Source organism: Sinohyriopsis cumingii, chromosome 3 (genome assembly GCF_028554795.1).
Source record: "Sinohyriopsis cumingii isolate HCF-2022 chromosome 3, ASM2855479v2, whole genome shotgun sequence".
Classification (NCBI taxonomy): domain Eukaryota; kingdom Metazoa; phylum Mollusca; class Bivalvia; order Unionida; family Unionidae; genus Sinohyriopsis; species Sinohyriopsis cumingii.
Window position 1 is genome coordinate 58,311,651 of NC_142963.1, and position 17,049 is coordinate 58,328,699.

The 17,049-nt window shown below is 33.3% G+C and overlaps 1 protein-coding gene across 1 annotated transcript in view; it reads right to left on the reverse strand.

Annotated features, from left to right (window-relative positions):
• Positions 1 to 4,531: 4,531 nt before the first annotated feature.
• LOC149802923 (retinol dehydrogenase 7-like) overlaps positions 4,532 to 17,049 on the reverse strand; it is a 41,511-nt gene continuing 28,993 nt past the window's right edge. The window contains exon 7 of the mRNA XM_089952409.1: positions 4,532 to 14,730. Coding sequence (XP_089808535.1) covers positions 14,623 to 14,730 — 108 coding nt within the window. The 3' untranslated portion in view covers positions 4,532 to 14,622. The remainder of the gene's footprint in view (positions 14,731 to 17,049) is intronic.

A 17,049-nucleotide genomic window follows, 5' to 3' on the forward strand; every position in this document is an offset into this window, starting at 1 on the left:
AGCACAAATATCTCCTTTCAAAAATTTCACAGATGGATTAGGAAAAGGCCAAAAAATAAACGATTCATAAAATAACAATCCTCCAAAGATGAGGACATGAGGGCAGCATCACGTGACGTCTATCGCAGGCTGTGTGGAAATAATTTTACTATTTGGCGCTAAAAGTCTTAACACATTAGCCCCTAGCAACGACTTTACGGTGCAGGAGGTAGTAGCCTACTGCCGAGCTCTGTAACGTCATGGTCATGCATGATACACTAAAGTGGTTGGTATTATAGAAAGGTAGACAGATGTAGCTCTACAATGATACCAAATAATCTGAAATACCTAGTTGCACTACAAAATAAGATAGAAAAACCTCATTTTTTGGACCCGACTTTTTATTTACGCAAAATTCGCCCGTGGTCGGAATCCCATTTTGTGTCTGGATTTTAGACTTTTTGGTCTCAGATCTAAGGCAAACTGGTATGAACTGCAAACAGACAGATGAGCCTTTGCAAAAAGTAGGATAAGATGGGCATTTGGAATAAAGAGTGGTCTCCATACAAAAATAATGGCTCCGTTTAGCGCAAAAAAAAAAGTCCAACTTTTACCCTTCTGCTCATGCGCGAGTCAAATAGCCAACAAAAAATGATGTTTCTAACACGACTAGGCAGTATGTTATTGAAAGATGACCAGGGATTTGGTGTTTCTGAGTCTATTCAGAAATAGCTTTCAAAATGTGTTTCCTACTCGATTTTCAGGCAAAAAGCTCCAGGGGTTAATGTGTTAAGATGTATTCTAGTCGGTGTTTGTGTTAGAGCCCATATTTTTTTTCAAAGAATTTCACATGTGGATCAGAAAAAGACACAAAAAACCCCGAATCCTTCAAAGATGAATACCTGAATGACATAATACAGCGTTCCATTCTTGGGCACAGGGGCTCGTACGGTTGCTTAAAATTGACCTGTCGTACATGTACATGTAAGACAGGTCAGTTTTAAGCAATGATACGGGTCCCTGTATTCTAGGGCAGCATCATGCTCATTGCAGTCTGTGCGGAAATGATTTTAATATTGGGCATGGTGGTAAATTTTATGTGGAGAAAAACTCAAAAACAAAGAAACACATCGAATTAGCTCGTCTTATGAACTCCAATACAAAGGTAACATCTTATCTACAGCAGAACTAAAGTGCGGACATGAATGTTAAAATAGCAGAGGTGTTATTTACTGAGTTCTTAATAGAAAGATAATGAAGATCTTGCTCTTGGTGCAGAAGCAAGGGAATTCATAGAACACAATTCTACTCTAGCCGTGAAGGTGTTTTATGATAATGTTAGAGATTATTATGCTACAGCCTGTGATTACATGCTCCAGAAATTCCCCTATGGAAATGAAGTGCTTTTAAATGCATCATTTGCTGATGTAAATGAGAGACAGTCAAAAAGCTTCAAAAGTGTTAGATTCTTTGTCAAGAGATAACCCTTTCTATTACCATCCTTGTCTACCTTGGATCATCTGGAAGGAGAATTCCTGAAGTATAGTTGGGATTCTACTTGACAATATACATAATGCAGATAGAGTTGATGTGCAGTGGCACCTTATTTCCCAGCTAAAAGACACAATCCCTTGAAGATATAAATTTCCTTTTCTTTGTCAGGTTATGAAAGGAATATTGGTTCTTTACCATTCTAATGCTGAGAGAGATTGTTCAGTATTGTTAACAAAAATAAAAGTGAATTCAGATCCAGGCTCAGTAACCCAGTACTTTGTGCTCTACTGGTGTGCAAAACATTTATGGTCTCAGCTGGTACAAAGTTTTTTAAAATGCAACATGAAAATATGTTGCTTTCTAAAGCTAAGAGTGCTACATATGAAAACTTGAAGCAGTAATGGATGTTAAAAGACGAGAGGGGCAAATAAATCGTTGTTTATTGAATTTTTAGCATGTTATATGTGGATTCCTCTTTTTGTCCACTTGGATTACACTTTTTCCTTGTCAGGGGTTGGCATGTATGGTATAGGACCAAAAATGGCAGATTCCCAGCATTGTTCATATTTAGATGACAGTTTAGTCCGGCAAATACTGGCTGATTATAGTACTGAAGGCAATTTATTTTTAAAGTTAGGAAGTATGTTAGATTATTGGAGCTTGGAAAGTGTTAATTGAGATACCAGTGCGTGATTTTGAACCAAAAGATAGTGTTAAATACAAATCTGATGTACATGCTGGATACACGCAGACAATGTGCAGTTCAACCCCTCATTTAGTGGTATTTTGAAATTAAATGTTGAAAAAGCAGACAAACAAGCCAAATTAGAATACAGTTTAAGAGTAGAGTGTACTTTTTGTTCCTTTTTTTGTCACACTTTAACCCTGCAAGATAATGTGCTACAAAATCATATAGCCGTAGCATGAAACTTGTGATAAGTTTAATAAGACTCTAAAAATGAAATTAAAAGGTAGAGATATTTCTTTTAATCAAAATATGTCAGTTTGGACAAGTAGACTGATATTAATGGACTTAAAATCACAATACAGCATTGTGGAATAGTAAATTGGGTATAGTAGCCAGTGGAGAGCTAAATTCAGTTAAATTTGGCAGAGCTGTGAAAGGGTATTCTCAATATTCATACACAGATAAGAGGCAGATTAAGATGAGAAACAATGTACATATTAATACTTAAACAACTTGAAGCAACATCTTTTAAAGATCTTTATATCAATAGGGATCTTCCAGAGTGGATCAGGAAGAAAGAGATGGATATTTAAGTGTTGTGTAAATAGTGAACTGTTGCCTTTTCCTCCTCCCCCTTATTTTTGTTTTACTTCCCCTCTCTCATTGTTGCCAATGAAGGGGATCTCCCATTATGATAAAATTCTGGGAACATCTCTGGTGACTTAAAGAAACAAAATCTGGTTTCCACAAGATCGCTTTATTACTAGACCACTGACCTTGACCAACCTTTATGGATTGCGTGCACATGGACAAATAAAGACACCTGTTGATAGTTGGGTTCATAGGGTAGGGTCATTGCAAGTCCAATAAGAAATGGTTTCTACAAGGTAACTAGTTCAGGACCATGCACTACGAAGACTTTCATAATGCCTTGCATTTTTTGGTAAGGAAGATGAAGATCCATTTAATAGGGTTCAAATGTAAAGTTTGCTCTAAATTAATATTAAGGAAAATGGTTTCTACATGATATAGTTCTGGACCATGTAACTTGAGCAAAAGTGAATGCCTTGCAGTCTAAATGGAAAGTATAGGGCTACTAAGTAAGAAAAAGCTACTTTGCGTAATACCTTTGGTTCTAGAACATCTTATCTACCTTTTTTGATTGTTTTTGAGTTTGCACTTGAGGCAGGAAAGATGCTTCTTAATTTTGTGGTTGAAAGGACAAGTCACAGCAAGCCCAACAGATGTTAAGATAGCTTGAACATTAATGGGAACATTTTCTTTAAAATAAATAAATTTATGCACCAGGTAATGGGATGGCAATGGATCCAAACATTTTTTCCACATGATCCTAAATTGGCGATGAATAGGTCCTCCTGACCCATGTGTTTATGATTTCTTTTGATGACCCTTTGCGAGGCTACTGAGGGTTTCCCTTTTCATAAACCAGATTTGGGTTTCTGTCTGCTTTAATAGTAACTTGATGTGGAAGGGATATATAGCACGGGTAAATAGCTAGACATGGTAAAGTCAATGTCACAGTGATCTTAACACTGGTACCATAAAATATCTAAAGTCGGATTAAAGACTGCTCAAACTTTACATACTAAATATTTATAATACAATTACTTTAAGTTCTTGTCAAAACAAGCTGGTTATTTTGAAAACACTGGCCAAATCTGATTTTAGATTTGCATCATTTGAGGGGGAAAAAACTGAAATTTCTATGCCAGAATAATTTGTTAAAATTCTGAATAGCAAATCAAGAAAAGTAACCATATTTTCCCAGTTGTGAGTAGCAATAGCCATGTTTGGATGGCATCATCTGATCAAGTTTTGAAAGCACTTCATGCCAGAATGCTTTATTTTTTCTGTAAATTTGATAGGAGTGGTTCTCTTGAAAAATTCATTTCAAAGTTTCTTTTATAGTTTTAGTAATTTTTATTATAACCAGCATACAACTTCAATATTTTTAAAATTTTTGTAAAAAATGTGGCTTGTTAGATTTGTGTACTGGTGCGACACACAAATCGTGAGTACTGGGTCACATTTCATCAATGACGTAGTTTTATCTTGTCTTTCAGCAGATTAAAGACAACGATTTTAATACTAACGATTTCTAAGAAGATAAGTAATTTTCATATCGATTTCATGTGATTGTTTCGTGCATCAAGTGGTGGTGGAAAATTCTTGTTTTTTTTTTCTAAGACTTTCATCGATATTTGCAAAGGACTTTTCATGGTCGGGAAAATTTTTATTATTTCTCCCGACTTTTTCCCTATTTCTGGGTAGCATGGGAACCTTGTATTTAACCAAGTTCATGAAATATGTTCCATATTTAATGCCCTGATTCACAAGAAAACAAAACAATGAACTGCATCATTTTTATTGCCATAAATTAATTATCACTAGTACAGTGTACTACCTTTTAGCAAAATCAATAAATTATAGAACAGTAAAATTTAAACTTGTGTAATTAAAGGAGACCAGAAACCAATGGAAATATAGCATAATAATAAAAGTACTGTAGCAGAAAACCTTATTCTGAAGTATCATCTGCGGCCGTAATGCCAATATTAAAATATTGGCCTATCTTCTAGGAGCTGAATTTCCGTGACCTCGTATGCAAAATTTCCGCACCTATTCAGTTACTTTCGGGATGTGACGTCATAGTAGCGACTCCAGCAGCCCAAATGGGAGTTGCCAGAGTTCAAGACAATACCGTTTTGCGTTGCTTACTGGTGTAATAGAACATTAAGAAAAGCCTGTGGACAACATTTTTTTTCTTTTCCGAAAGATAAAGGCATAATGAAAGAATGGATAAATTATTACAAACAAGTCGATTTCAATGCAACACCATACAGCACTCTGTGCTCGTTACATTTCTCAAAGGACTGTTACAAGAGGGATTCAGAAAAAATGGCAGCTCAAGGATACCCAGATGCTAGGCCTAGACTAAAAGTTGGCGCTGTTCCAGACATAACGTTGAATATTTTAAATCCTGGGAAAAGTGTTAAACGTGCAAGTTACGAAAATAGGCAGAAGGCCGAGTAAGTGACCACAAAATACAACAATCAATTCACGGATCTTTTATCTACACCAGCAGTGCTAAAAATAAATCTGATAGCCCGACACCCTGGGCCCCTCTGGTTTAAGTTCCGACCCATCCTGTATTCAAAGTGAGGTGTCCGTCAGGCTTGTCGAAACAAAAATTGTTTGCCTGAGGAAACTTTGATCGCCCGGGTGAAATGAGTAAATGTATTTTCAAGATGTTGACATACATGCCTTAACACGGCACAATCTGAATCAAATCACTACTGTCCAAGGTGAAATTTAGATTTGATTTTAATCAAATGGAGGCTTTGCCAAAAGTAAGATTCTAAACCTGTCGTGTTTCGAGAAAACACAATTTTCAGTAATCTTATAAAAATTACAAATTTAAAAAAAAATCATTGTATACATGAAGTATATATAAACGGTAATCTGTAATGATTGGAACTGATATAAAACTATTCCTTGGGCAGTTTAAATAGCAGCGATTAAATGAAAAGAGGTCAAAGTTTCACATTAAATGGCTGACAATAGACACGGGGGGGGGGGAGACTATTGACCCAACCCCCAACCCCTTGCCCCAATGTGCGAGCGCCCATTGGACGTACCTTTTCTCCATGTGATACGCCTTATTATTCCCCCAGGACAAGCCCATTTTGCATATTCTGGTCAGCTCTGGCTAAATTGCAAAGTAGCTAAAGTTTTGATTTAAGTACGCAAACAATAAAGCCGGTGTGACTAATGAACATACTCCTTATCCTTGCATTGATTTTGTGAAAAGGACTGCCCTTCAGACATACTTCAAAGAAACCATGTTCGACAGTGTGTGTATGTGTAAGCACCAGCAATTGCTTGCCAAATAAACGATGCCTATTTTGTTGTTACTTACGATGCCATGGACTTTAGGTTTAAGTCTTAATGCATGTAACACTGTTTGCTGAACAAAATATTTATTCAGAATTAGTTCTTTAGGGCCACATATACTGCATGGTATATTTTGTTTTATTCCTTGTAATTTAATCATGGTAATTAAACTTTACATATATGGTAGAGGAATGTCAGGTGTTAACTGGCCGAGTTTCTTTGGCGGAAATGGAGATGCGATTTTGTTTGCAGAGAAAATTTCAAAGTGATCATTCATTTAAGCTAATTGGTGACTATTTTATTCTTTTAATTTTTGTATACTATAGTACTGTTGTAGTTGTTTAAAAACATCTGAAATTTACTTGAATAATGTTTAATTTTCACGTTCTATTACTGAAGAAAAAAAAAAAAGAAACAAAACTGTTGTGTGATGTTAATTATTTCGTCCAGTGCCGTATTTAGACGTGTGTGCGTGTGATTTGAATTTTTAACGTAGCTTTAACAATTTTTCAGTCATATCACTACGATGTCTGCAGTGTGGCAGTTTAGACTGTGGATTGCATACGTTAAATCTATTTATAAATGTTTTGGGGTTGGGTTTTTTTCTTCTGACAAATGAAAATTGACAGACATAATGTAATAATTGGGACATCGCTGCGAAAAATTTAGAGATATTACGAGATCGGGATGTAGATGAGGAAATACCCCCAAAATCGGGAGGTTTTTCTCCCGGCTTGAGAGTTGACAGGTATGAACTGTCCGGGCTTGTGGAATTTCAGTCAGGGCTTGAGTTTATTTAAGTCACCAGCCCGGGGCCTGTGCCTAAAACATTTCTTTTAGCACTGACCAGTACAGTACATAAACTATTATATCAGACTGCAGATTCAAGTTTTGAATGTGCAACCCAAATGTGGTCTCCTTCCGTCTGCCTCGCTCGCCAATGTTTATATTCGAGGACTGGCTAGTATTGCGTCATGGTACCACGTGATCTGTCGTCTCATTAAAACTCGGAAAAACTCGGCAATTTACGGAATCTTGGTATCTTCCGTGCAATAAAATCACTACCCGCTTAAGATATTTAATTTACAAACATGACAGTCGAATTAAAATCTGTAAAGAATTACATACGTAAAAGGAAAATTTTGATTTCTAGTCTCCTTTAAAATGAATTGGGTTATTGTAACTAAAGCAAATTTAATGCCCACCTTGTGCACACAGACGCTAAAATTTAATAGTTAAATGGTTTTATGGTTTTCCAATTTTTTTTTTAATTCGTGTCCTGAAGGAACACAAAAATCTATAAAATTGTTACCCTCTGAAAAAATAGTAATTCACAGTAAAAGTACATTTCAAAAATTATTTCAAGCACACATGTTTAATCATTAATTTTTCATTGCCTAAAATTAAAGATACAATTTTCCGTACTGGATCCTATTTGGAGCAAAATTTGCTCATTCCATGTAGGTGGCCATTATAAAAATGTGCAATAAATATAAATAAAAGAGCCATGTTAGGACTTGAATATGTGGGAGTAGTCTGAAGTGGTAAAATTATTGACTGGTCGGAGAAAGTTGAACTAGATGATGAAATCAAGTAAAAGCAGAAGAATGTTGTGAAAGCAAACTTTTGAATCTGTTGAGGATGTTCTGCTCTTAGAGGAAATTTTAGAATCTGAACATATATTGACAGAAGAGTGAAAAGTTGCATGATTATTAGCTTAATCAAATAGTTTTTATAAAAACCAGTCTTGGAAAAATGAAAGGGCATTATGTTGTGGAAAGTATAGTGATTTTAAAATTGTATAAAATTCTCTTTTGTGGGATAAAGAATTATACTTTGCTTATAAAACCAAACAGTACAGATCCAGCTTGGCTGTTGTGCAACACAAGTAGATCAGGATTTATATCAATAAGCAGAATGAAAATATAATTGCAGAGCTACAAATGCAACAGATCTGGTCCCAGTGTTACTAAATGTTTACAAATTTCTCCGCAATCTATATGGTTTCAAAGGTAGATCAAGCTAAGCCAGAAAAGGTGTATATAAAAATGCTTACCAAAATGTATGTCTACCATGAGCTAACTGCTTCTAGTAAAACCTGTACATGCAGTAATATCAACTCTAATGTACAAATGTAATTTCATATGAACAGACGGGATTACAATCTGGTAAGTAGAGGCATAGAAGTTTCAGTCAGACTTTTTAAATTTAAAAAAAGGGGAGGACATATTTTGAGCAAACTGAATACTCCAGTCAAGATATGCAATACAAATTGATCAAAATCATTTTTCTTTTTTTAAGGCAGCTTTACAATTTCCATTGTTTTCACTGTTAATGAGCTATTGATCTGTTACATTTCTGTTATTGTTTAAACATCATAACGAATTATGATCAAGTGAAATAATGACAAGGTATAATTTTATACAATATATGGACCGTAATTCACCTGGAAAAAACTAGAGACAGCCTGCTTCAAGGTGACAAGAACAGAATTAAACCATTTTTCTCACTTCCTACAAGTGTTCACCTTCAAACATGAAGCACATACCAAGTGGATGGATTAATTATCAAATTCCTGAGCATACCTACAGTTCACATCAAATTCTATCCCCAAGTTTCAAATCTTGAATGGTTTAAAAGTATTTCCATGACATTCTATATGAAATAATCTATGCCTTTTTTTGGAAAAGCTACAATAAATAATACAATGTACAGTATATGTAAATGAACTAAAACTTATAGTACTGTTAACCACTTTTTAAAAATAATCTAATCCATATGTTGATTAAATCTGAAAACAACATGGTAGAAAATGTACCCTGGGTTTGGGACTCCCAACCAATGTTAGCTTTGCTGTTAACCAGTTATCAGTGTGTACAGTGAAGCTAGACATACTTTCTAATTAACATCATTAACAAATTTTAGTGTTTTTTTTCTTGAAAATGAAAATTATAAACATCTTTTATATATACAGAGAATTTCATGAAACTGGATCAAAGAAGTACAGTGAGAAAAAAAAGGCTTGCAATGGTTTATATGACCTGCAAAACAACCCAAGTTAGATAATTTTTGTTACAAAGTTTTTAAGTAACACAAAACCTTGATTCAAGACCAATTAGCAGGCCATTAAAATGCTGCAAATGAAATCACAGGTATGTTTCAAATTTTAATTTATTGGATTCACCAAATGCTTCAATAAGCTTGTGTCTGACTCACCAGTGATACATGATTTAAAATCGTGTACAAAACATCTTGATGGTAAGAAGAAAAGTCATGCTCTACTGCTACTGTATTTTGTCTTGTATTGGGTAATACATGCAGAATAAAGTAAGGATTTAGATTTTCTGAGAGTGATGTCCCATCAACGTTTTTTAAACAGGAAATATAGAGTACAAAATCCTTGACCTTAACTAACTATAAATAAGCACTAAATCGTATTCCTGAGAAACCCAACATAACAAACAAATAACATAATTCACCGGATACTTGTATATACAGCATCATATTCCATATCATATCCTTTGACCTTGATAAAATAAACTGATTTCTAAAAAACTGCAAATATATGTTGACACTATGCTGAATTTCTTTCTTTAAAGTTAGGGAAGTGGTGTAATTCTAAGTATTTTTCAGATACAGCCACAAACTGGGTTTGATAAAAAAAAACCAAAATACTTGTTACATTGTCATACCAGTACAGCAAAACAAACAGACCCAAGGCCTCTGACATTAAAATTAATGTCTGAGTGCTATCAACTTGTATATTTGAATTAAATACAAAATCTGGTCAAAATTCATCTATATACATAAACCACATTTAAAAAAATGCGAGAAATGACCTTTCACCTGACCCTAACATCAGTTAGGTTTGGTTTTTGAACTCCTTCACAAAACAGCAGGTATGCACCACTTTCAGAACCAAGACTGCAGATAGTATATTAGTAACAACAGCTTGTCAATGCCATAATTCATTTACAAAGAATGTTGATCAGTTTCAAGATCGTAACTATACTGTCAAGCTGAATGTCGTATAAGGACACTTAAATTCCAAATCACCTCTGTATTACTTTTGTGTTCTAGGTAAAGACCTAGTTTCGACATGACCATCTGTTAAGGAAAAGTAACCATATGACAGCCACAAGGCAGCCATTTTGAAACACCTACACACTGCAAGAAGTATTTTTTTTTTAAAAAGCATGTCGGCAAGGATCGTGCAGTCAAGAGAAGTAGATGTGACAAGTTTTCTTAAAATGGCTGCTGTTGGCAGAAATTTTGGGAGGTCATGATGTAAACTTCATTTTGGACCAACAACATATGGTGAGAAGTGTGTGAAAATCCCATACTGTTATGACTGCTGCCCCTTCCAGGAGTGGCAATCACAAGATTTTTAACATTACCACCATAGCAACAATGATGGAAGTTGTACTGGCACCATTTTTATTTAGGACCAACTACATAAGTAACCTTTTAGTGAAAACTATCCATTCTGGAGATCTAGAGACACATTTTTAAACTGGCTGCCATGGCAGCAACATTGAAGGTATAACTGTCACAACTGTTATTTAGGTCCAACTCGATATCATCAGAAGTCTTCAGTTAAAAATTAATTCACAAATGGCCATCTGTTCAGAAGAAGCAGTGATAAGATAAGGAGGTCTGACTGGCACCATTTTCATTTAGGATCAACTACACAAGACGTCTTTAAGTGAAAACCTCATGTTGATATTGTCATCAATTCAGGCACTGTAGCAACAGGATTTTATGTTGGAATTAATGTGTGTGTAAAGATGTATGCCAATTCTCTAGTTATTTTCTGAGGAATAGTGATGACAAACTTGCAATAACTGATGTAAAATGTGCCATAGCATAACTTTACAACCAGTAGAAATGACAACAAAGAAAACAATTGTTTTTAAATTTGAAAGAAACGAGTGTTCTATACAATCTTGTGTCTCACCTGCATCTGAATGCTTGGACAGTAAAACCCATACTTTTTACTTTCACTGTCATAGAAAACACTGTTTACCATGATGCTTATGACAGTACATCTCACATAAGATACAAGCATATCAGTTTTAGAGTAATATTATCCCAATTCAATACAAAAACTGCTATCAAAGTGACTGAAAAACGACAAAAAGCTTTAATACTGTTTACAATGATGAAACAAAAATTTCTGCTTTAGCGAAAAAGACAGGCAAGATTTCTAGCATATCATTGCATAAGCGTTTAAACTACAGAGATGATGCCAGGACTTCATCTAGCAAGGGGAGCTGTCCCCTTGTAACTGCATTAAGGGAGAGTAGAAGACAAGGGGGGGGGGGGAGAAGGGTAGGAAATGGCCATAGTTCATCATTTACCTAACTCTTAAATATCTATATCTCCTTCCTACTCCACTCTCTTAGGACTCGAGTGAAATCAAAATCTTCATAAGTTGTCCCTTCTAGATGTAGAAGTACTAATCCATTGATTGTTTTCAAGTACATCTGTTCCTTATCTGTATGTGAACACTGATCTGTGCTGAGCACCCCCTTTAACTCTACTGTCTGAAGGGACATGTGCATAGCTATCTTAGTCAACTTCAACAAATTTTCCATAGCTCTCAGGTATTGTCTCTTTTTACACCCCTGCTCAAAGATAAGATTTTTCACTAACATGAACTTGGCCAAAGTTTCAATTTCTGGAATCAGTTTCAGTTTCTGGCGACTACTATGCCAGATTTCTCATCTATTCTATAATGTTGTATTACAGTTTTAAGACCATCAGTGCCATAGTCTGCTATCCTTCTTCAGAAAAACTGAAACGAGTCTTTGATTACTTCTTGAAATTTTTCCAAGTTACATTTTCAGCAGTTTTGATTGAACACAAGTCTGCATGATATGCAACGAACAGCAATATAGTTAGGGTTTATCTGTTTAATTCTTGTTGCTATACTACTTTTACACCTGGTCATGCTTAATGCTCCTTCACTTCCAAAGACAATTACCTTCTCCACAGAAATGGCCATATCTTAGTGTTGTGTTGAAACCATCTGTACTAAGACAGCCAAATAGTCTGAAACATTTCTGGTTGTTTATCTAACCTGTCATCCAACACTGTTTTAGAGTTATTATCCTCCAATTTGCAAGAAACTCCAATACATCCTTCACCTTTTAAATTCTGCTGTTCACTTGGCAAAGTGCCACCAACAATGGCTTGAAATTGAAAATGATCAGTAATTTCCACCTAACCATGACTGATTTCACCTTTAGGAAATTGGCCAATGTTTGAGCACGTGTAGATGAGAGGAAAGCGCATCAATTGCAGAACTCTTCAAAGACATGCAAGCTTCTGTTATAATAGTGGAACTTTCAAGCATCCTTTGTATTAATAACCTACATCTGCATACTATGGAAAGGGCACGGGTATTTTGATCACATAAATATCCTTTCTGTACAAATTTTTTTCGTATACTTATTTATTCATGTTAACAGTTAAATAAAAACTATATGCTGTAAATAGTACATTTCTATATTTGAAACTCTTGACTAATCTGTGTGTATGTCTTTTGCATCATGTGAGCAAAATCTGTAAATATTTTGAATAATTTGCACCCTTGTAATCCTGACAGCATCTCTGAACTACGATAATATTATAAGAAAGTTTTGATAGAATGCAGCAACAAATGTAGATGAAATCGGACTTTCAAAACCTTAATGCAAAACTTGAATATTGTTCACTATGGTGCAAAAAAGTTTCTGTTTATGCATGAGAGGCAAGCATGATAGAAACTACAATCACATCAATGTACAAGCTCTATACCCATAGTAATATCATTCTAGAATTTCATTTACATGCCAAAGATGTTGAAGATATGATTTTCAAACAAGTCAACACAAAACATACACCATGATGCAACACGTTTTCTGCTTAAACAGGTGAGACAGAAAAGACAGGAGCTCAATGGATATTACAGAAATCTTTTGGAATGATATTCTGATATCATCCCAAAGTTTCACTTCAATGCAGGAACCAACATACAAGATATGTCTTGAAAAAACTATAGTAAAACTTTAACGCTGTTGATGATGACATAACCATTACCACACCCGAAGTGCAAAAACTGCAGGTGAGACGCAACCAAAGTAGATTCATGTCTGTAAACAAAGCAGACCAAGAAAATGCAAGGTAAAATTTTAAACATGTAAAAATAAACATTTGAAAAATTTATATAATGGCATGAAAATAAAATCAAGTAATCTACATTTATCTAGAAACAAGCATGTGACATTGGTATGTGTCAACCTCAAAAGGTTTTTGCCAAGTTATGCTAATAAGATTTTGTCAAAAAAGAATTCTGAAAGTTAAAAAAATCTGTTAGAAATGGAAAAACTGTTCCAATTTGTTAAATATCCAGAGAGGTTATCTACATGTTAATACAAATAGGTCTACTGAATTTCATTTGTCTATCTTTAGTAAATTTGTTTTACTGTACTTGTAACATCTGGGTTGTTAGAGGTTTGATACAAGTAGAGGCCAGCTGGGTAATGGCTGCCTCTGTGCATTCTTCAAAAAGCAATCAGTTCCCATTTCCTTCACATTATACAGCCAATAATGTGCTCAGAGTACAATCAAAAACAACAATCAACAGCAACAAGGATATTTGTTGTCCAAGCCCAAAAACTGTAACAAAAATAACCAAATAAATGACTGAAATGGCCTGAAAATCTAATTATATCATACCAACAAAATTTGCATGCATTCAAATGAACTTTGCTTAAACAGGCAATAAGTTTTGTATTTTAAAAAAGTCCAGAGAGTTCAAACTGTCTTAAAAACATTTTGTTTTAAAAGTTAGTCACCAGAACCTAATCAAGTTTCTTAATATCCAGTTTGGACTGGTTTGTCTCCCAAGTTTTTAAATCATCCAGCTTACAAGAAAGCTTGTCATATGTATGGAAGGAAAGCACTATACCAATATGTCTTCTTCAATGGCAGTGCAGGTAGGTGGGAAGATGTAATGATCCATATCAAGCTTCAATTAGTTACATAAAGCACAAAACTATAAACAGTTGGAGGGGATACTTACTTGGTGTGTTTCAGTCATTTAAAGAATACAATAAAAACTGTTCATTGCAAACTAGGACCTTGCAAAATTATCTTAGTACAGATTGATGGTTGATTGTGAATTTCATTTTTATATTCACAACTGGTTTTAAGTCCAGTCATGGATGTCATTTAAAATATGTAAAAAATTTTGACCTTGATTCAAGATGAAATGAGAAAATTTATGCCAGTAAAGGCAATATCTTGTTAACAGTTAGACAAAAAAAAAAAAAAAAAAAATAATGAATAGCTACATAGCTTGACCAAATCCATGTCATTCTTCAAATGAACAGAAATTAAATTTGTGACATTGCATGGATGTGATGTAAGCCAGAATAGATTAATACTGTATAATATGGTGTGGGTATTTTAAAAAATTATGTAGTCCCTTGTTGCTCGTTGTAACTGGATTCCTTTGTATTTTAGGTCATGGTTAGAATATGGAATATAAAACTGCAAATCTAGGAGACATGGTTGGCCTGCACTGGAGGAAGTCCACTGTTGTATTCTTTATCAAGCAAATAGTCTAAGAAGGAATCTGGTATGAAAGGCCGAATCTTTATTAGGAACTGGAAACAGAAAAGAGGATATCAATGCCCTAAATCATAATATAATGCTATGGTCATAATATAATGCTATAAGTCGTAATATATTGCAATAAATCATAATATAATGCTATAAATCACAATATAATGCTATAAATCATAATATAATGCCCTGAATCACAATATAATATAATAAATCACAATATAATGCTATAAATCATAATATAATGCCCTGAATCATAATATAATGCTATAAATCATAATATATTGCAATAAATCACAATATAATGCTACAAATCACAATATAATGCTATAAATCATAATACAATGCCCTAAATCATAACATAATGCTATAAATCATGATGCTATAAATCATAATATAATGCTATAAATCACAATATAATGCTATAAAACATAATATAATGCTATAAATCATAATATAATGATATAAAACATAATATAAAACTATAAATCATAATATAATGCTATAAATCACAATATAATCCTATAAATCATAATACAATGCCCTAAATCATAATATAATGCTCTAGATCATAATATAATGCTATAAATCATAATATAATGCTATAAATCACAATATAATCCTATACATCATAATACAATGCTATAAATCATAATATAATGCTATAAATCATAATATAATGCTATAAATCACAATATAATCCTATAAATCATAATACAATGCCCTAAATCATAATATAATGCTATAAATCATGACGCTATAAATCATAATATAATGCTATAAAACATAATATAATGCTATAAATCATAATATAATGCTATAAATCATAATATAATGCCCTAAATCATAATATAATGCTATAAATCATAATATAATGCTATAAATCACAATATAATGCTAAAAATCACAATATAATGCTATAAAACATAATATATTGCTATAAATCATAATATAATGCTATAAAACATAATATAATGCCCTAAATCATAATATAATGCTATAAATCATAATATATTGCAATAAATCACAATATAATGCTAAAAATCACAATATAATGCTATAAATCATAATACAATGCCCTAAATCATAATATAATGCTATAATCATGATGCGATAAATCATAATATATTGCAATAAATCACAATATAATGCTAAAAATCACAATATAATGCTATAAATCATGATGCTATAATCATAACATAATGCTATAAATCACAATATAATGTAATAAATCACAATATAATGCTATAAATCATAATATAATGCCCTAAATCATAATATAATGCCCTAAATCTTAACATAATGCTATAAAACATGATGCTATAAATCATAATATAATGCTATAAATCATAATATATTGCTATAAATCACAATATAATGCTATAAATCACAATATAATGCCCTAAATCATAATATAATTCAATAAATCATGATAAAATGCTATAAATCATGATGCTATAAATCACAATATAATGCTATAAATCATAATCTATTGCTACAAATCATAATATAATGATATAAATCATAATATAATGCCTTAAATCATAATATAATGCCCTAAATCATAATATAATGCTATAAATCAAAATATAATGCCCTTTATGGACCAAAAAATGTGTAACTGATGCTTGGGTAATACATGCCTTCTGGAATGTAACAAATATTTGCAAATATTATGGTAAAACCAAATTCATTTTAGAAACTTGCCAGTAGCTTCTCGAGGGTCGGTGGCTTTTTCCGGGGATTTCCCGGTTTCTTCCTCCACCATTAATACTGGCTGCCATGTATAGCCTATCACGTGCTGAAAAATGTCTTAAACCCTACAACAACAACAACATTTTAGAAAATTTAATTTTACAGTTTCTTATTAATCTTAAGTAAATCAAAAGCTAAAGGTATTATATTTATGAATACAAAGAAAACTTGTATATAAAATATTTTGATCTTACAAACAAGTAAAAGTATACTAGAACATTTTTAAATTTGACTGGATCAGAAATACAGTGTCCAGAGTGGTAACAAACTCAGTCAATCTGGTGCAAGATCACCTAATTAATATGTGTGGATTTAGCTCATAATCCAAGTTTGATCTAAATCAGATTGAAAATATGACCTATAGAGTGATAACACGGTTAGCCAATCAAGTGTAAAATCACCTCATTAATCCATTTCATATGGGATACGATTCCAGTCGTACTTTACCTTTTCATATGGGATACAATGTCAACTGTATGTTTAATACATTCTGTCTACCATTTTGCACTAGATTGCATTTAATGGAAATACGTCATTAGTTTACATTGTGCTTTTTGAAAAAATAAAAAGGAAATACAGAATGATGGTACTCAAATACCAAATCA